Genomic DNA, 22,320 nt, shown 5'->3' on the forward strand with positions numbered 1-22,320 from the left:
TTAAAAAAAGTAACACCTGCCCAGTCCTCCACAGCTCCTGGTGGCATCCCCTCTCTCTTCTTACTGGAGAGGGGGCTGCTGGGAGTCCCGGGGGCTGGTGGGTGCGGCAAGGGCTGCTGTGAGATGTAGTTCTCCCAGCTCCCATTACGGGGGTGCCACAGTGACATTGGGGGGGGCACACTGACACCGGAACACAAACACACACACACACACTCATACACACTACTTACAAACATCACACACACTCACATCAGGCTTGCCTACCCTCCCGATTCGGTCGGAAGCCTCCCGAATATCGGGTGCCGCTCCCGACCCCCAGAAAAGGCAGGCAAGCCTCCCGGCTGCCGCCTGCCCCCCCAAGCTACTACTAAAAAACCCTGCAGCGGGGGGGCCCGATGACGCGATTCGCGCTGAATTGCGTCAACACGGCTCCGCCCCCTGCTTCACAATGCCTTTTTCCCGGCATTGTGAAGAGGGGGCGGGGCCATGATGACGCGATCGTGCGGTCACGCCCCTGGCTCCACCCCCAAAACAGCATCATAGCCCGGCCACGCCCCCCGCAGAATGCAGGCATTCAGCTCCCTCCTGGAAGGAGGGAGCTGAATGTCGGCAAGTAGGACTCACATACTCACCCCTGCTGCAGAAGAGCCGGCTCCCGACGCAAGATGAAGAAGACAGCGCTGCCAAAGATAAGTAATTAAGGACTAATTAAGCTAATTGGATATTTCCATTTTATTAATTAGTCCTCGGGGGGTGCCGCGGGGGTGTCAGAGCAAGTCCCGGTGATTTTACCTAAAATCATCGATTTTAGTGAAAATCATGCTTGCTCAGGAGGTGCGAGAATAAAAACCTTCCGGTGCGTGTTTTAAAAAAAACATGCACTTAATAGAATAGCAAAAAACCCGCACCTTCAGGAAAAACCTTGCAGGTGCGAATTTTTTGCTATTCTCGCAGCCTATTGAATATGCCCCTATGTGTATGGATTTGGTGATTTCCGTTTAAGACTTAGGAGGCCCTTTAGGCTGCTCTGCGCATGTAAAGTGAAACCTACCACACCCTTTCTGTCATAGGCCCTCATTCAGAGCCGTACGCTCTGAGCAGAGCGCACGCTCTGAATGAGGGCCGGGCTCCATTTTCATGGAGCGTCCTCCTGGACGCTCGTATAGCTGTGGGTCACCACCCACAGGCTATACGAGCGTGCATTCTGATGGCCGCGATGGTCGAGACCATCGCGACCATCGAATTTGCGAGCCGGAGCCTGCGGTTGAGGTTTTCAACCGCAAGCTCCGGAGTGATTTTGGCTCTATCAGAGCCAAAATCACTCCCACTGACATCACTAGTGATGTCAGTGGGCCGGCTTCTGACGAGAGGCGTTCCCGTGGCCCCCGGCACGCCCACCAAAGGGGGCGTGCTGTCAATCAACATTGACAGCACGCCCCCTTTGATCGGACACAACGAGCGAAGGACTTTCCTTCGCTCGTCGCGTCTGGCGCATGCGCATGACGGAGCTCCCTCCGTCGTGCGCATGCTCAGTCCATAACATCGACCCACTTGCGAGCGGATAGCCGCTCGCGAGTGGGTCTGAATCAGGCCCATAGTCTTTCATTCTGTGCTTGTATTACAAAATCTGTTTAAAGCTTAAGTGTTTTCAGTCTGCTTTAACTGAAATCTGTGTATCATTATTGCCACCCTGTGGCCACTTACAATATAGCACATACATTGACCCTCGTCTGTGTGAGATCCATATTTTACATTGAAATGTCTATTAATACGGGTTATTTATTTAATATGTTTCACACCTTTGCTCCTGAATCGCAAATGTAGAATTTTTCCCATTTTAAATTATCAAGTTTCCTGCAGATTAAATGTATTGCTAAATTATCATTACACATACAGGGTCTTATGGAGCGTACACACGGTCAGATTTGTCAGACTTGTCAGATTTGTCAGATGAACGACTGAACGATTAAACGATTTGAACGATTTGGACGATTTGACCAAAGTTTTGAACGATTTGAACGATTTGAACGATTGAACGATTTTTGACTGCATTAAAATGAATGGAATCGTCCAAGTCTGACTGCAAACCCATCAGATGTCAGATATCGTTATCTGACAAACGGGAACGCGCATCGTTGATCGTCCATCGTTCAGGCATGTCAGATATGAACGATTTTCCTTCAGATATGAACGACTGAACGATTTTTTAATCGTTATCGTCCATATCTGAAGAAAAAATCTGATCGTGTGTATGCACCATTATATACTATATTTGTACTATTCTACCAAGACATAACAGTAATATCATGATATCGGTTTACCCCTCCTTTTTTTTTATTGCATTTTCCAGTGTAAATGTGGTGACAACTGGTGGGTTAAATTCATGTAACCACTATACCATTTATGTATAACTGGTCTGTATATCTCACAGTGATTTTAAGCATTTCCAGGCAGACAGGACATGCACAAATATCTCCACAAGCTAGAAAACCTACTCTTGACAAACAGTTTTGAATCCTAGGGATACATTTACTAAAGGTAGTTTTATATAGATTTTAAACTATTTCAATTTTATTTCAATCTATCAACATTGATGTTGTGTTTTTGGGGCTAAATAACACATTTACAAAAAAATAATAAAAATTGTCTGTTTGTAAGTGTTAGTAAATGTGTGATTTAGCCCAAGACACATCGATGTTGATCGATTGGAAATCGATTAAAATTGAACTTTAGTAATAGTACCCCCAGTCTTCTAAAATGGAAAAAACAAAGCTTAGCTATAACAAACCCAATCCAATCTCCTCTTGACTGTTATTTATACCTCACTTCTTCAGGCTCTAGTGCATCTTCTCCTTCTGCCACCTCTATACTAACACCTAAAGATATATCGGGCCAAATGTAATAGGGTGAGAGTTTAGAAAAGTGAGAGTTTCTGACACTTTTTTAACTTTGCCAATGTAATAGAGTCCAAAAACAAAGTAACAGAGCGAACTTGCATGTTTTTTTAGACTTAAAAAACTCTCGCGATTTAAAATCTCATTCAGATGTTTTCCCATTTTGAAGATAAAACTCAACCAATGTGAGAGTTTACTGCTAAACTCTCACTTTTTCTAAACTCTCACCCTATTACATTTGGCCCATCATGTTTTCTAATGCCCTTGAATGATACAGTACATGAGGACTTGTAAACAAGCTTTGATAAAGCATTTGGCCACATACTGTACATTCTAACTCCTCCTGATTATCAGTTCTAGAAATCAGAATTCTGATACTGAAAATTTAGTTAATTCCTGTAAAGCTGAGATTGGATCTCACACAAGGGTGGATTGGGAACTTTAAGTGGCCCTGGAAAATATGAAAGTGGCCTAATGTAGGCAGGACTAAATCAACTGTGTGCTAACAAAAGCATAGTTAAAATACATTTTCCCTAGCAGTAAAAAAGAGAAAACTTATTGACACTTCCTAATTGTACCCAAAGCAACCTAGTGACAATACAGATAGAATCCTGGTGACCGATACACAATACAGAGAACATCCTATTAACCAATAAATACACAATACAGACAACATCTTAGTGACTTCCACACAATGTGACTGATACACAAAACAGAGAGTATCCCAGTGATCTCTGTACAATACAGAGAGCATCTTTGTGACCAACCTATATTAACCACCTCATCATTAATTAGCCCCTACTCAAAACTATTAATTCATTCAATATCACCATAAAACCTATAATTAATCATTGTACAATAATTAACTTCATCATCCTGATTATAAATGAATCCCCACATGATCTATTAATTGTATTCATATTCATTAAATTAGTCATTACCTACCTCAATTTCATCAAAATACTATAAAGAGTGCCCTGTGTATCAGCTTCTATAAATTTATACCCAGCATGACTGTCTCTACAAATGTGTGCCCATTGTGCATATCCCTATGAATTTGTACCGAGAATGCTTTAAGCGTGTGTCTGTCTCTATGTGTGTTCAAAGTGTCTGTCCCTATACATGTGGGCAGAAAGAAAATAGAGGGAATTCTGCATTGAATTTTCAATTCGTCCGTTTATATATAAATTAAGGGGTTAGGTATAATGGAACCAACAATGCAGTATTATAATGTCTCTGAAGGAGATGTACAAATAACTGAAATAGGTGGTGCTCCCAGAAGTCCGTGAATAAACACAAATGGCAATGGAAGAAAAAAGAAGACTTTTTGGGGGCACGCTTATAAAGAAAATGATAATATATAACTGTTACAAGTCGCGGTCACTTTTGAGCAGGTTACCCAGTCAGAACGGGGTTACTCCAGTTTCTCCTGTCACTAGGTGATCAGCACGCCTCAGGAAGTGATGTGTCATCCACAGTGCAGCGTTATTGGTGCACCCCTCTATTTGTACACACTGGACTTTTGCCGCCTCACCGACTATAGCGTATATGTGAGTTCCATCGGCTTGGCTGCATGGTCAGCATACTGTTCCTCCTTGTGGTACAGATTTTGGCCTTCCAAAAGTGGCTTCTATGCTACCTCCAGCTCTCCATATCCCTACGGCTTCCAAGCCGCATCTTCTCTACCGTGCTGCCATCGGCTCCCCAAGCTGCAGCACCAACTACTTACTCAATCACCTGCTATCTACTATTGCCTCATCCTCGCCACATTTGCCGCACCTACAGCTTCCATGCTGTTCCCAGATTTCGAGCTTCTTTTATGGCTTCCTAGCCGCACCTTAACCTCCATGCTGCCATCGGCTCTCCAAGCTGCAGCATTCACTTTCTACTACCTATTATCGGCTATTGCGCACCATCAGTACACTTGCCGCATCATCGGCTCTCAAAGACACAGCATACCATTTACTGTCCACCAACGGCTACTGCCGCACCATCAGCACACAAGCCGCACCATTGGCACATTTGCCATGCCATCAGCACACTTGCCGCATCATCGGTTCTCAAACCCACAGCATACCATTTACTGTCTAAGAACAGCTACTGCCGCATCATCGGCACACGAGCTGCATCATCGACACATTTGCCACATCATTGGCTCTCCAAGCTGCAGCATTACTTTCCACAATCTACTATCTGCTATTGCTGCATCATTGACACATTTTCCACACCATCAGCACATTTGCCACACCATCGGCTCTCAAAGCCACTGCATAATTATTTAGTGTCTATCAATGGCTACTGCCACATCATCGGCACATTAGCCACATCATCAGCACACTTGCCTCACCATCGGCAAATGTGCCTCACAATCAGCTTCCAAAACCACAACACTACCATTGACTATCTACTGTACCAATGGCTATTGCCGCACCATCGGCACACTAGTCGCACCTTTAATCAACTGACTCGGCTCCCAAGCCGCTCCTCTCTCACTATATTGTCTGCTCTTTCTGCACAAAATTCCTTTCTTTCTTCTCAGGATTCCAGTTGACACTCCTTTAAGCTACTACTACTCCAAGCTGTAAGTCCAGGCGGCTGACTAAGTATCGGTGAGCGATTAATCTCTAAGGGAACAATGGGCGGTTGTTAGTGGTGGAAGACCTCGTAGCCTGGGTTCTAGACGGCTTACCAGGAGTGGTTGCTGGCAATCATAACAATAACTTTTATTAGGTTAGATTAAAAAAGATACATGTTACTTTGATTAAAGTACTAAGACAAACATTTACCATTTAAAAAACATATGTGAAAAACAAACGTGCAATAATACACAAAAATAAAGGGAAAGTGAGGATAAAGTCAAAGATTGTACCTCAAGAAGCTGTCCTTATGGAATATACAGAAGAAGTACAATTAATTATTCTAGATGTTCAAGTGTGGGCAGGGTCTGACAGTATGAAACATTGCAGATATGTTATCCTTCTAATTGGTGTATTCAATTAACGCCAATTCTTTTCCCCACTTTTAAGCTTTGGACAATTCAATTAGAGCCTGTTATTTTCCCCTGTAAAATGATCTGTTTTCAGGAGAAAACATATATAATCTGTGATAAGTTCATAGACCTATGTGTTATCGCTGACAGCTTCCCGAAAATAGGCTAGTTTCCGGGGATTTTCATAGTACTTTATCTTGAATCAGTCATGAGATTGTGTCTATCCCAACAATGAACATCATTCTCTCCATGCCAAATGCTGAACTGGACTTTCACATGGGACTTCACACTGTGCTATATCTTACCCAGTGCCAGCTTACCTTCCATACATCTTGAGTACAAATGTTGTGAAGAAAGCTCAGCATTATTTTCCAAGTTATAAAATATTTCCTATATACTGTAGATTGTGCCCATTTAAAATGTGTTGGTAAATTTAGAATAAGAATAAGGAGCCTTCGCTGCCACATGTGTGAAAGGATCTACAATAGAGGAGGTACATAGGGGCTGTGCTCTGTGACAATGGGTGACTTTCTTTTGTATGGATCCCTGAAAATATAACCAGGTTACAGCGTATACAATTTTGAGGTGTTAATATACTGTACCTACTGTCTTGAGTATGCACTAGAAATTGCTGTCTCTATATTGAAGGGACTAACAGGCTGAGGCTGTAGAGAGTTGGTGACTATTTTCTGATGCTTTCAGTAATAACTACATTCCAGGGCAAAGGAAAAAAAATATTTTTAACCCACAGTTGGTGGTGAACAAATGGTAGAAACCTTATATACCAAGAATTCTGATCCATTGTCATAACACTACAGTAGTGTTTTTTTTTTATTTGGGTCGGGGACCCTAGAGCTAGCTGTATGGGCTGGAGTGTGAACAAGAGTGGTTGGTTTAATAATGCTGTTCCTCATGCAGGTTTACTAGCAGCAGAAGACTGATACCTGAGAAAGCTTTTGAGAATAAATGCCTGCTAACAGGATTATCTGAAGCTGCAGCAGACTGCAATGAATTAGAACGAAGTGAAGGAAGCACTATTGATGCAGACTTCAATTAAATATGCTGTGAAGCAATACTGGAACAGGCTTTCTGGATAGTACTGAACAGAGTGGTGAGAACCAATGCTGGAACTGTTTTTCTGGATAGCACTGAATAGAATGCTGAGAAGTAATGCCAGGACAGGTTTCCTGGATAGCACTGAGCAGAATGCTTTACAGCAATACTGGAACAGGCTTTCTGGATAGTACTGACCAGAATGGTGAGAACCAATGCTGGAACTGTTTTTCTGGATAGCAGTGAACAGAATGCTGAGAAGCAAAGCTGGAATAAGTTTTCCAGATAACACTGAACAGAAGCAATGCCATAACAGGTTTTCTGGATAGCACTGAACAGAATGCTGTGAACAAATATTGGAATAGGATTTCTGGGTAGCACTGACCAGAATGCTGAGAAGCAATGCTGGAACTGTTTTTCTAGGTAGCACTGACCAGAATGGAGAGAACCACTGCTGAAACTGCAGACCATCCAACATGACCTGTTCCATTAGGTACAAAACGCTCTGCTCCTAGACTTCGCTCTTCATTTATGATTGCAGACACCTGTGCTGAAACACATGTCTCATCAATTACCTAGTTCAACACAGGTGACTGCAATCATACATTAGGTTGGAAGTCCAGGAGCAGAGCATTTTGTAAGTAATGGAATGGGTCATGTTGGAGGGTAGGGAACTGTTTTTCTAGGTAGCACTGAACAGAATGCTGAGGAGTAATGCTACAACAGGTTTTTTGGTTAGCACTGAACAGATACTGAACCAGGAGCCAGCATACAGATTCTGAGAGAAAGAGGTTTTTCTCACAATAAATAGTCAGCAGTTCCTGGTTTAAATAGGTTGCTTTTAGAAGTGATAGGCTAGATGATTCATGTGACCAGTTTTGCTGGAAACTGGTTTGTCAGAGCAGATCATGTGATACTGTCCAAAATGGCGGCACCCATGATACAGAACAGCAGAAACTGCACGTTTACAGATGAGTGCCCATGGGTCTCAGGGATGGACAGCTGGGACACAGATGGCGGTAAGATCACACCGCCGGATCTGGTAACAAGGACCAGGAACCCAATGTGTGACATCCATATAATATCTCAAAACCTCAACATTTTCAGTTATGTGCCTTTTTATACATGACAAGATTTCCAGATACTGTACCTGTGAAATGTAAAAGTGGGATGCTTAAGATTATGTTTACCACATTAATAGGACAAGTTTATTTTTGGTCACTGAATTCCCTTCAATGTATACCCCTCTCCATTTTTATTTTCTTGTGTTCCTATAAATACTATTTTAGCATGCATCACTTTAACACAAAAGTGTTTCATTTTTAATTTTATGGAGGAAATATAGAAACTTGTTTTGGAAGTATTTCATTATATTTTTTTTTCATGATAAACATTGGTTATTTTTTATGCCTAGTCAAGACGTTATTAATATGTGTCTTCTAATAATGGGCTTTTCTCACTATATATTTTTTTGTCCTGAGCCCATGGAGAGGAACCCTTTGTTAACCAATTTTCCACTCTGGCTTCACTGTTCAAGATGACTATCAATCAGACACTCACTGCCACTACTGTAGCTCGCACAGATCTAATGGAATAGGTACAGTAAGTGTACAACCTTCTGCTTAAACACAGTTTAAGATTGTTTTCTAGAATGCTGGTAGTCTGATCATCCCCGCAAAAAGGATGTAGCTGTAATTATAATTGGAAACTCTCTAGGTGTTAGAGCAAGCCAACTCCCTAAAAGCCCCTTGGATAGAAACCCATGTTTCAGTACCATACTGCTAAGATGAGTTACCATGTTGTTTTATAAGAATCTACCTGTAGAAATATTATCTGAAATTATTGATCCAGAGGGCCATTTTACAAGTTTAGCTGTGGAAGTTCTCCACATAAAATATACTCTGGTCAATTTAACAGATTTGCCCATCTTCCTCAACAATCTCATTCAAACCATCACAGACCCAAAACTCCCTCCTTATCCCAGGAATCTAGCCAAATCTCCTGTGCAAAGACTGCAATACCTTTGTGGAGAAAAATACATCGCTTTAGGACCTGTCTTCAATTGACCCCTGGTGGCTCCTCAACCCATCAGACACATCTTTTAGATAAAACTGTAGGGTAAATCACTCACTCTTGACTTGACTGTGTTCTAGTGGAAGATGCCTTGGTCTCTCTGGCGTATAGATCCAAGTCATGTAATGACATTGGATCATACTCAGGTGTTATTGATGGTTTTATAATCATACTTTCATTTAGCAGATCACCTTTGGTGTTTCCCCCACTAACAAAAACATTGGTCAGGTGGAGTCATATTGTTCACATTGTGGCACATAAAATGAGGACAGCTGGCACTAACTATCATTTTTCTCAGAGGAAACCTCAAAAATCTTTGACCATGACTAGATGACTTTTGGTATCAATATCAACATATTGGAGAAAAATAAATTTTTTGGTGGGCATTAAAGATCTCTTTATGAACCAGGTACATGTTTGTGTCTGAATCTTTTGCTGGTTGGACATCTGCGACTTTATGAAAATGCATCAAAGCCCTTCCCTGGTGTACAGCTGTGCATCCAAATGTCCAAGGACTGAGATGCCCACTTCCAGCTTCCATAGATACTGAAATACCATCGATCTGGTAGTTGTTTCCCCTGTGTGAGTGATTAAGTGTCTGCCTATGTCACCTCCCTGGAATGTCCAATAAATTTTTAATGTGCTTTTCTGTAAGTGCATATAAAATTGCAACTGTATTTTATATAGGATGTTCAAATATTGTGGTGCTTTCTCCACGATATCTACCTCAAGAAATAAAACAAATGGAAATCCAATGTTTGGACAGTTGCAACTCAGGAATACTGATAATTATTTGAACTAACAGAAAGTATGCTTGTATAGGAGTCTATTATAGACCTAGATGAATCTGCCTTGTTCCTTTAGTTCTACAATATACTCAAATTAAAAAAGGATCAGCTCCTCACAGTGCAAAAACTATTAATCAATGATAACACAATGATAAGAACACTTGCTAAAATGAAACAAATACACAATTAGCTAGTGGGAATGCGTACCAGACAATAGAAGTAAAGGAACTTGTAAACATGGATGAAACATGAAATTCCTTCCCGGAAATGAGGGCTCCTTTGCATACAGGCAATCCCTCAAGTGTGCGGTGTTATGCCTCCACAACTATCCATCTACATGTTTTGACTGTAGCATTCTTTTTCAATGCATAGTTATTTGGTGAACTCCTCTAGATTTATACCCTGCTCCACTAATCACCAATGAACCGCACAATATCCCTTTATGCTGTTCTACACTGAAAGCCGAACTGGTTTCTGTTGCATTCCATTTTGGAACGTAAGAGCTCTCATTTGCTACACCAAACAACTAATAAATAAAATGTGGAATTACTAAGTCCTACTTAAAAACATTACTACTGATGTGTCCTCATACGTTTAGCCTCAATACGCTATGTGATGCAAGATGCCTGGTGTGAGTGAACCAGCAAGTCCTGTGTCCAGGCGTCTTTTTCACCAATGTGTCTTAGACACAGCTATTATAATATACACCAGGAGACTGTACTGATTAATTTGAAATGTGACACTTGTATATCTGCTTGCGACTGAGGGCCTGATTCAGAGATGGACTGAATTGCAGAGCTGCACACAAGCAGCTTTGCAATTCAGTCCATCTTAATGGAAATGCAGAAGGAGGTGTCAGAAACCTCCTTGGTGCATTTGCAAGTGCAATTGCAATCATCGGGACTGATGGTCGCAATGGCTACTCCTTTGGACAGGCTGTGGGTGCTGAAGATTCCCGCAGCCTGACCGGGTGCTGGTATCTTCAGAGGCCAGGAATCTGCATCTACTAACGCCCCCATTTCCAGGGACGTTGACCAGCCATGCCCCTGCTCCGCCATCCAAACATAGCAGCATGTCAATCAAGCTGCAGCTTGGGTGGGTGTCCTGCAAGCAGAACTGGTCCTGTGCAGGTACAGACCCCCTAACCATCGGTGATATACATTGAACAGCGGATAAATGTACATCTCTGAATCAGGCCCTGAGACTGTAAATGAAGCACAATAGGAAAAAATCTGCAGCCTCTGCATCATAGTACTTTGTATACAGATTCAGAGGCTCAAATTAATCTCCTGGTGCATTCTAGTAACATTGCACTGAGATTAAGGTGAAAAAGATGCTCGGTGCAAGCAGAGTCGCACGCCAAGACGGAATGTTTGGTGTGACTGCAGCAACAATATATGAAGACACATCTGTATAAAATTATTGTTGATGCTCCTACTTTAGGAAAGACCCTAAATACACACTCCTAAAAGATGAGAATTATTATCAGAACTACATAAATACTTTAAAAAAATTAGAGGGATTATCAAAACAATTCATTCCTGTATAAACAATATAATCTAAATATTGAGCCCACTTAATGATATTTCCCCCCCAAAAAAATATATTATTCCATATGAGTGTCTTTTCAAAATCCCCAAAAATCATATTTGCATACAATGGGGCAAAACAAGTCCCCATCGTTGTACCTTTTTTTTATTATAAAACTTCCAGAATAAACTGGATTCTTCATTAATAAACTGTATCTTATTGTAATCATACTTCTTGATGAATAATTATCTGATTCTAAACCCTTTGAATGATCTAATACTGTATAAAAAGAGCAACAGCTGTAGCTAAGATATATTTTTCATTCCATATACCATTGTTTAATTCATTTGTTAATAAACTGCATCTTATTGTAATCAAGATCACTCTTGAGGAATAATTAGCTGATTCTAAACCCTTTGAATTATCTAATACTGTATACAAATAGCAACATCTGTAACTAAAATATATTTTTCATTCCATATAGCATTGTTTAATTTATTTAAAATGTACAGTGTGTCTTTTAAGTAGGACTTAATAGTCACTACCTCCAGTTCTAAATGCCAGTCTAAAAAATGGTACAAGTTTAATGTATCTGACTGTGCCAGACACAATTGGTCATCTACGGGGTTATTAGATGACCCAGCACATTTATATTTCAATACCAAGGATGTTAAATCATTTCAATCTTACTATTAGGGTTGCTTCTTAACAAATTTTATGTTTCTCTATCATTGAGTTGATGGAAAATCTCGTTTTGGTATTTTGTGGTGTCCATTATTACCATCTCTCCCTCATATCTCTAAGTTTTTAGCAAGATTGGTACTTTTTCCCCACTTAAGAACAATAATGTCAACTTCTGCACATACTACCTGTCTCACTGGCAACTTCTCTAAGGGCCTCATCTCAACATTTTATACCTTCCTTATCTCTGATACTGATGGCAAAAGGGTCCCTTTTAAATTATAATGTAAAAAGACTTGACTCAGGGGAATGGGCTAACATTTTGAGTGCATGGCTACATTTTCTATTAATGTCTATATTAAGGAGAATACAAACAAAATACTGTACCACTGGAATTACAGATGTGTCTTCATACACCTATCCTTTTTGCATCATATGGTGCAAGACATCTGGCACAAAACCCATACTTGCCTGAATTTAATTACATTTTCCTCAATTTTGTATCTCTGTTTGCTTATAGATAGTGCATTATGTACTTAGAATTATTTTTATTTGTCTCAAGAGAATTAATATAAACTTGTAGATAAAGCATAATGATGCATGGCAAGAGTCACTCGTATCAAACGTTTGCATTTGTAACTCAGAATGTTTAGTTATTCCTCAATTTTGCTACTTATTCCTCAGTTTTGCTACTTTTCACTCAACTTTGCATCTTAGTTTGCTTATAGTGTACTTAGTGCTAAGGATTAGTGTTTTGGAGTGGCTAAATTGCAAAGTCTGTTTCATGCTAAACTGGGCTATTTGGTGCAGTTTGAGGATAGGTGTATTTGGACACATCTGTTTGTCTCCACCGGGCATTGTGATATTTAAGATGCCTCGGATTCTTGTTGGAGAAATTACAGTAGTAGTAGTAACAGCTCTGGTCTTTTCTGCATATTTGGTGGAACTGCCCTAAACTTTAACCTCTCTACTGTAGAAATAGGTCATAATGCCTAGTCCCTTAAATCCTTAATTTATGGGTCCCTCATGATCTAAAAAAACATGTACATCCTTTTGCCTATCTTAGATTCTCGAAAGAATGAATTATTGTGTGTGCTGGGACTTGTCTAATTGGGGATTTTTTTTAAAGACCACCACCCCTTTCTATTTCATTGATTTGGAATTGTTTTGGGTATATTTATTAAATGGAGTATATTACAGGCTTGCCCTGGAACTCCTCTGCGTTATTTCCTCTTGGACCTCATGGTTGACCAACCTCTAATCAATATATGATGTGGATCATCCATGCTGCTGTGCTATATTGTGAGCCTTCATGTTTCTCTAGTTAATTTGTCACCTGCTTGGACAATGCCCTCCCACCCTTTCTTCCCACATCCTTCATTGTCTCTTTTTCCTCTACCTCTCCTCTCTTTAAATATTCATAACATCTGTACTGTGAATATCTACCTGTGTACAATTTACTATTTTTCTCACAATGTCAGTTGCTGTCCAGTTATATGGTTTGCTGCTTTGTAAAATAGTATTGTGATACTCTCGGTGCAATTAATAAATAATGTTTTTTAAATGTTTTTTCATCTTTACTATCAACTCACACAAAAAATAAAATACAAAAAAACCCAAAGAGAGATGAATTTGCCTAGCCTGCATTTATAGATTTCCATGAGCTGAGCTTCACTTAGTTGTAGATGCTGAACTCTTGTCCCACTAATGATCCATGTATTTCCACGCAAACATGCACTTTTACACAAAACTCAAACAGCATTTGTGGTGCATGTCTGAATTTTAATGCTTTCATAAATTAAGTGTTCTCTTAAGAAAACTGTGCATTATGTAAAGACATAGATAATAACTCACATTACCTAACACCAACATAAAGAACCACACAGCATTTCTTAGGTTAACTGTTATTCACCTGACTTACTACAGTATATTGGATCATTCATAACTAGATGTTGACTTTTTTGTTTAAAATGCACAATATAAACACTGAATAGTCACTGTAATTTGAACAGATGAAGTACTTTTTCATGTTGTCATGCTGGTAATGTTGAAGTGCAGAGTTTATCAGACCCCCCCCACTTTACCAGGCCACATGGCAGCATGGACTTTACTGCCAGGAGCATGCAGGTCATGGCTGCTTAGCTGCCCCACTTGAAAACTCAAGCTGGGACTATCTGGGAGTACATTGGTATGGTACTAAAAGTGTGGTACACAAATGTGATCTGGAGAGTAGTCAGATGAAGCAATAGGTTATGGGACATGATACTTATTCAGAATTATATTCAGACAAATGGTTATTGTAACAGGCACTGAATTATGGAGGTGCATCCTAATGGTAAATGCCAGGCAACCACGTGGCGCAGTTGGGCATTCAATTGTGACAGTGTCCTTCCTATTAGGGGTTGGTATCAAACTGAGCTTGTTGGCAAATGTCTCATGAAACTGTTTGACGAAACATACAGCATGAAGTTCTTGCTAGGAAAATCACCATGAAGAGGTACATGGAGTCAAATGAGGGTCAGGTGTTCAACAGGGTCCCCTACAAAAAGTTTGGACTTCTCCGTTGACACCTGGACAAGTATTGTGATTGTAGGAGTTAGACGGGTCACACAGAGAGATGTACCTGAAGTTGAAATCCAACAGACAAGGACTGAGGCTGAAATATGGTCCATGTACAGGCAAAAAGTTAGGGCTGGCAGCTTCAATTTAATACTGAATCCAGTGTCCACAATCTGATATCATATTTTCCTGATGCAAAAAAGTCCCATCCAGGTTCATTGAAGTTTTGGCCTGATTCAGACCCGGACACTAAGCCACGAATGCACGCTATGGCCGATAATCGCACGTTTGCGCATGCGTATGCGTCAATATGCGCTTACGCCAGTCACTCACTGCACTCGGGAATTGTGCGCTTGCAGTACACAGTCTGGACGCTAATTTGAGTGACAGTGCCGATTGTGGGTGGTATCGGGAAGGTGCTTGCGAATGGGGGAGTGGTGTTGCAGGTGTGTCTGGGCGTCTAAACTGAGTTTTATGGGTGTGCATAATTAGCAAAGAAGCATCACTGTACATGTCACTTGATTGTATTTTAGACAGCAGTGATCGCAGTGCTTGCGGTGGAGTAGGGTCCTGCGTGCAGCTCCGATGGCTCTCAATGTTACCGATTAATCACACACTTCCTGAAGATAACGTGTGCTAAGAAAGAAAGGTGGGTGTCTTTATACTGGCGTGCGTTCATTCTGCCGTCGCTCTCTAAGACATAGAGGGCGTCCTTCCACCAGACATTGCGATCGCGGCATTTGCATACCCGGCCCCTTTTGGCTGCATGAGAGCGCAGCTTAGCGTCCGGGTCTGAATCAGGCCCTTTATGCGAAAGGCAACCAAAACGCAGAGCAATTGTGTAATATGGCATTGCTGCGCTCTAGTATGCTAAAGCTTGGCTTGATAGATGAGATGATAAAACAGATAAGAAATGAAACAGTTTGTGGAACTTGGTTGAGAAACCCCAGAAGGCTTTCAGATCCCTATCATAATTAGGGGAGTTGGGAATGTGAACCTGGAAGGTTACTAAAGCTGCTGTCGGTTATTCATGATGGGCCCCAGAATTCTCTGTGTGTATGAGAGTGTCTAAACCTAATGTGAGACTCTATAGATATTGAGGGGAAATGTATCAAGCCTTTTAAAGAGTACAGAAGTGGAAAAGTAGGGAAGTTGCCCATGGCAACCAATCAGCTTCTACTGTAGCTATCAGTTATCAAGTACATTCTATAATATTATAGATAGAAGCTGATTGGTGGCTATGGGAATGTTCTCCACTTGTCCACTCCTCCACTCTTTTGAAGGTTTAATACATTTACTCTACAGTGAATTGTTGTTGATTCTCCTCCAGATTGTACCCCGGAAAAATTAAATGTTGAAGTACATTTTAGAGGAAGGGCTCCCAGGTGAATTCATATTGGTACACCAGAGTATACTGTCATGGGTACTACAGTATGCCTGGATACTATTAGCCATGTACTGGTCATCATTGGCAGTATTGAGGCACAGAGTCTAACCTAACATACTCTTAAGAAACCACTGCAATGGAGTATGAGCTTCACTGTTAAGAACCCACAGGTCACAGTACCCTAGATATCCTCCTTAATGGTACATAGGCAAATGATCAGGGTCACAGGCACAGATAACGTAATCAGGAATTGTACATGCAAAGTCAATGCATTCGAAAGCTGAACATTTGAACTAGGACATTGACCTAATGTTATGGTACATGTGTGTGCACAGAGCAGCTTTTTATAGGCTGAGGAGTTTGCATTTTGGAGCCACAGGGTTTCATGTGATCATGTGACTACAAGTACAAAATCAATGCAGATGCAGTGGGTCAGGATTGAATATGGCAGTTTTGCATTGATCTTCCAATGGTTTTAATTTGATTCCAGTAACATGAACATCAACTAAAATCATTTGACCAAATTTCTGCTTGACATTTTGCTCATTTAGTGTCAATCAGTGGATGGAATACAGCATCACCAGACTCTTATATTCTTATTATGGGGTTCCATTATGGACCACCCCTCTGAAGGCTCAAGCCCTAATCAAGAATTCACTGTGCATGTTCCAGCCCCCAAGCATGATCAGATAAGCAGAGTGGTAGCATTGGGAGGGTAACTTGGCATTGCTGGGCCATGCTCTTCTCCGTAGCAGATGCACCCGTTCAGTGATGGTAGTTCTGTCAATCAGCTCTGACACTGTCAATCAGCTCTGCTTTAATCACTAAGTAACATATGACAAAAGTTATTCTTACTTCTTTTTCTTCAGTAGCATTCTGGGAAATGTTAAGTATCCTGTTTACAATCCTAATGGCATTAGAAATGTCATCTGCTTGCAACTTTTCAGGCTCGGAAGTGAGGACCTGTGTGGTGACAGCAATTTCTATGGCATTTTCTGCATCTACAACAGTCTAAATGAAGAAAACAACTTATTACATGGAGCAATGTATTATGCTACAATATTATATTATTGTATGCACTTTAACCTACTGTGCAAGAGATAATCAAAACATGCTTAAGACTTTAAGGGGCTGATTCTGAGTTGTACACAATGAAGTTATTCTTTTAAATGGTTGATGTATTTTACTATGCATGCTCATAAGTCACTAGAAAGTTATATAGCGCATGCAACAGAGGCACAGTATCAATTGAGACTGATGGTATCCGAAATGGGATGTAGTTATCAGACCGGCGGATGGCATGCCGCCGATCTGAATCCCGACGCTGGAAGTCTGACACGGGACTTAAGATGGGCATCGGGATTTCGGGAAGAAGTTAGGGTTAGGCACCCCTAGGGGGGACAGTTAGGGTTAGGCACCACTGGGGGTGGTTTAGGGTTAATCACTAAGGGGGGAGGGTTAGGTTTAGGCATGAAGTGGGGAGACTTAGATTTAGGCACTAACAGGGAGGGTTAGGGTGCGGGGTAGGGATGGTTAGGCTACAAGAAAGGAGGGTTAGGGGGAGATGGGGAAAAGGTAAGTATACTTACTGGACCCCAGTCGGGATACCAACCATCAGGATACCGCTGTTGGTATTTTGATAGTAGGCATCCCGACAGCCGGCATTACATACCAATTCCTCTGAAATGTATTGGAAATTTGATGTATATCTAAAATAGGCAAATTTTATTTGATTGGTTATTTTTGAGCATACTAGAGCTTGGTAGGAGTGTTAGTACGTGGACTCTGTAAATGCTTGAGTTTAAATTGTATTTGCCTCTTTTTCGGTTAGAAAGTGACTGGCTAAGCATAGCCTGTATCACACGGCAATTGACCTCATATTACCTGTTTATCCTGTCCTGCTATTTTTTCTTCTCTACACCTTTACTTTTAGCTTTCCTCTTTTTTTTCCTTCTTTTAATTTCAATTTATTTCCCCTTTCTTAATCTGCTCCTTTTTTATTCAATTATATTTTGCTAGCTTTACAGAGCCTTTGCCCGCCCGTGTGTAAATTTGTATTCAATCCCACTTTCCACATTTGCCCTGTACCCATGCTCCATCCAAATATTCCGCTGTCCCCACATTGCCTTGCCAAAGCAGTGCACTCTCTTGCTTCTGCAGCTTATTAGCACCCCAGCATTGGTGTTAAAATGTCGGCTCACAGGGAGCCGTCCCCTGGCCTGGATTGAGCTTCTGCTCCCTGGACCTCATCCCTGTTGGCTGCTGCTATGTGCATCTCACATCATTTCGCAAGCCTCGAAGCCCCGGAGATAGCTGCAATGTCTCCTCAGCCAGATGCCACCGCTCAGTCACAGCCATCTCCAGCACTGCCCGATTCAGGCTGCCAAGTGGGGCAGGGTGCACTACCCCTACGTCCCTTTGCAGGGTCTGAGTAGGTTGCACCCACCATTTAAAATTGAGTATAATTTTGCAGCATACAGGGACATCCCCTGCAGCTGTTCAGTTAATTATTGAGAGCTCAGTGGCACATTATGTGCTATCTGCTCTTCCATGTTCTAATTCCCATACCTTGGGCTGAATGCTGCAGCTGGGGTTTCCTTGCTCCCTGCCCTGGTCCCGATGCAGTCACAGCTGCACACCAGTTGGTACCCATTTCAGCTGGTGTGAGTTTGTCTCTCTCTTTTTCTTTTTTACTCTCTGTTTTCTACTTTTGTTTCTTCTCTGACTTTCGCTGTGCAACCCACTTGGTTCTCTGACAGTGGCGTAAGTTCATCCTAGATGCCCAGAGGCAAGTTATAATTTGGTGCCCCCCGTCACAGCTGCTGACACTATAAAGTAGCAATTCATATGCAGACAGGCTATAGATAGACGTAGGGCAGCTGCTGATGGTCTGACATGGAGCTCTCCACTAGTGTATGGTGGCTTCTCAGGTACCGGGAAGGGGTGCCATGTATTGGGCGGTTGTAACGGTACACTAAAGGTACATAGTTACAGCCCTAAGTGGGGTGAATGTGTTGTGGACAATGGAGAGTGTGCCCCTTCAGAGCTGGCACCTCCATTGTCTCCCATAGTTCTGCCCCTGTTCTCTGCTATACTGCTACCTTTTATCTTCTCCTTTTACGATCCTTTCTATGCATTACTCCTCCTTTACTTCTCCTGTTTTCCCTCCCTTCTTACCTTTTGTTTATCAGTCAACCATGCCATGACTCTAAATTTGTGCCACGCTCAAAGGTTAGACTGTTACCCTTTATTCAGTTTATTGCGTCAAATTAGACAGTTTCCCAAACATTGACCCCTGCACTCCGTTTGCCTTTGGAGCAGACTGACCCTATATCCCCTCCTCCTATTACTCCCCAGCCCCCTGGGTGGTGTCTTATGATTTACCAGTTGTTGTGATGAATTCTAGTTTTGTAGTACCTCAAGGGTTCAGAGTGGCAATGGGGTTCTAATAATGCATCAAAGGCAATCGGTGGTCCCAGATCAGGTGGCTGTAGTGATCCTCCTTCAATGGGTTCACACCAGTAGTAGAAGACAATGGAATTTTTTGGGCATTCTGGAGTTGGTGAGTATGCTGTTTGTGATTATTTGTCTGATATTAATCTTTCTTGCTCTAGCAATAACAGTCTTTCCTATAAGTCCCCTGAGCACCCGCATAAGTTAGCCTACAGTAACTTATTGCGTAACTGTAGCTAGGAAACCAGCCAAGCATGCATTGCTTGCTATGGCAGTTGCACCTATTGAGACAGCATTGCATGTATGCAGTTATGGTGCATTGTTCTACTAATATGGCTGGGGGGAGGGGTATAATGGAGGGCCATGGATAAGATCCATAAAGATAAATAGGTGTCCATAAGATTCACAAGATCTTTATGAAGTCGAAATGTTTCATTTAGTGAAATTATGATGATGAGTTTTACAAGAAGCAAGATGTTAAACTGATAATGTCCTTTTGGATTTAAAGATGTTGATATATGTCTTGAAGGCCCTACCTTTTGTTTGCCCTATTTGGAAATTGATAGTGACAGATTGCTTTAGTCTTCTCACTGGTAAGGTTCAGTAGTTGTCAGACTAGTATTTGTTTGTGAACCCGGTGTCTGATATTCATCTGTGTTGGTGTCTGGAGGCGTGTAATGAAAGCTGGCAGGCCTAAGGAGACCTCCTAGCATGTTAATGAAGAACACTTCCCTGACCGGGAATCGAACCCGGGTCTCGGCGGAGAGATGCCGGATCGTACATGCTAGACCACCAGGGAAGTCGGGAGAGTGTAGCACTAGATTGATCAGGCTGATACTGGATTAATACTGTAGATATATAATAAAACACTCTTCTTACTGTAACCGGAATGCTGGAGTGGTAGATCTTGGCAACGTATTCACCAGGCTGAAACTGGGTTGCCTCTGTAGTCCAGGATCCAGGAGCACTCAGATGGTAGCAGGACCGGATGCAGACAAAACACTGATATAGGTAGTAGGTGATGATACCAGGTACGGCATCAAATGGAGCAGGAACCAGGAACACTCACCATGTAGTGAGAATGGTATACACAGGCGAGTTGTAGGTTCAGATAACTGGAACAGGCAGGTATTCTCTGTGCAACTAGCAGGATAGCTGCTTCAGGCATAGAGAGAACCGGATGCTGACCGGACACCGAAATGGATAGTGGATGCTGATACCAGTAGCGGCATCAATGACGCAGGAACCAGGGACACTCACCATGCAATGAGAATGGTATACACAGGCGAGTTGCAGGTTTGGATAGCTGGAACAGGTTGAGATTCTCTGTGCAGTCAGTGGAATAGCTGCCCCAGGTGTAGATCACTTGCAGAAATCCATATAGCAGAAGGAAGCAAAACTTCACGAACTGGATACAAGTAAGCAACAGGAGCTCAGTATAGCTCACTCAGTAGGAACTGAGGTTTAGACATTGTACTGATAATTAGGTAGTCAGCAGCTGGGATATATACCCCTGGGTTACCTTGGATAGGCTGGGCAGAGAAAGGTGGTACGGCGAGGCTCAGGCTATCACTTGATTGGCTGTTGCCACTGCAGTACACTGTAGCAGGCTTAGATCTTTGCTTGAGGCCTGCAGTACACTGTAGCAGGCTTAGATCTTTGCTTGAGGCCTAGCAGGCTGAGAAACACTGAAGCCTGTGTGTCTGGGATGTGATAGAGAATGCTGGCAGAATCGGTAAGTGACCCGGTGGCAGGGGAAAAGACAGTTGTTAGCTCAGATTAATGAATATTGAGTAGACTATTGAGCAGGAATAGAAGGACAGGTGCTGAAATCCTTAGCTCCCACAACCTTATGGATTTATATGGCTGCCTGGCGGGATTAGGAGGCTTACCAGGGGGATGTGGGGGCACAGGAGCCAATGTGGGGGGGGTGAGGCAGTACGGGGATGTGGTGCGGCATAGTAGCCAGAGAAGGGGGTGTCGCAGTGTGATCGTGTTATCGTGGCCTCACCCCCTGCTATACAATGCAGAGATTACCATGATTGTACAGCAGAGGGCATGGCTACAATGATGCAATTAAGCACAAATCAGGTCATCTGCCACCCTGAGCCCCACTTTACCTGGGTTGCGGCCGGTTCCCGGAGACTTCCCACTTTCCGAGCGGCCGGGAGCACCACCCCGATTTTCTGTAGCCTCCCAGCTATTGCGGGAAAGTAGGCAAGTATGAGGAGAGCTAAAACTTTAATTTCTGTCTATTTACAGCTCAGAATCCTGGAACTAAATTTTCAAGCTCCCAAGCATTTCACTAATTTGTTGAAGAGGATGAATGTGACACCGAATTGTTGACTCAGCAAGTATAGATATATTCTGATTCCGATTGCATTCAAAATAACTTAAGTACATCACAATATTTGGGGATATATTTATTAAACTGTTGTGTTTAAGCGAGAAATTTAAAACATCAACACATTCAAAGCATAACATGCCATATGGATTTCATTAATACCCTGACTTTATTCTGTGTTCTGTTATTTTCCATGTTTAAAGGGTTTTTTTATTAGTATTATTAGAATATAATTTAGTATTGCATAAAATGGAACATTTAAATAACACTTACCTTATTTGCTAGGGTTTGAAGATTTTGATTACAATTTTGATGTATTATAAGTCCTAAACCCGGAACACCATCAATAATTCTACATTGAACAATAGCTCTCGAAGTGTTTGCTGTAAATAATACCGTAGAACAAATGACATTAGTATTTTAAACAAATTTTGGGGTACAGACATATCAGTATTTTGCTAACTGGAACTTTGTAAATATTGAGTCAGTATAAGGTAAAAGGTGAATCCTAGTCATAGTGCTTTCCTCTCTATGGTCGGTTTCCTAGTGATTTTGAGCGGGCGGGCAGT

At 41.8% G+C, this 22,320-nt stretch overlaps 1 protein-coding gene across 1 annotated transcript in view; it reads right to left on the reverse strand.

Moving 5' to 3' along the window:
* Positions 1–22,320, reverse strand: part of ADGRG7 (adhesion G protein-coupled receptor G7) — a 150,183-nt gene that overhangs the window by 119,712 nt on the left and 8,151 nt on the right. Inside the window, 2 exon segments of the mRNA XM_088451729.1 lie at positions 16,810–16,949; positions 22,021–22,134. Of these exon segments, the coding sequence (XP_088307855.1) occupies positions 16,810–16,949; positions 22,021–22,134 (254 nt within the window).

The sequence above is a fragment of the Taudactylus pleione genome, unplaced genomic scaffold, assembly GCF_031769625.1.
Source record: "Taudactylus pleione unplaced genomic scaffold, aTauple2 ptg000026l, whole genome shotgun sequence".
In the NCBI taxonomy this organism is placed as follows: domain Eukaryota; kingdom Metazoa; phylum Chordata; class Amphibia; order Anura; family Myobatrachidae; genus Taudactylus; species Taudactylus pleione.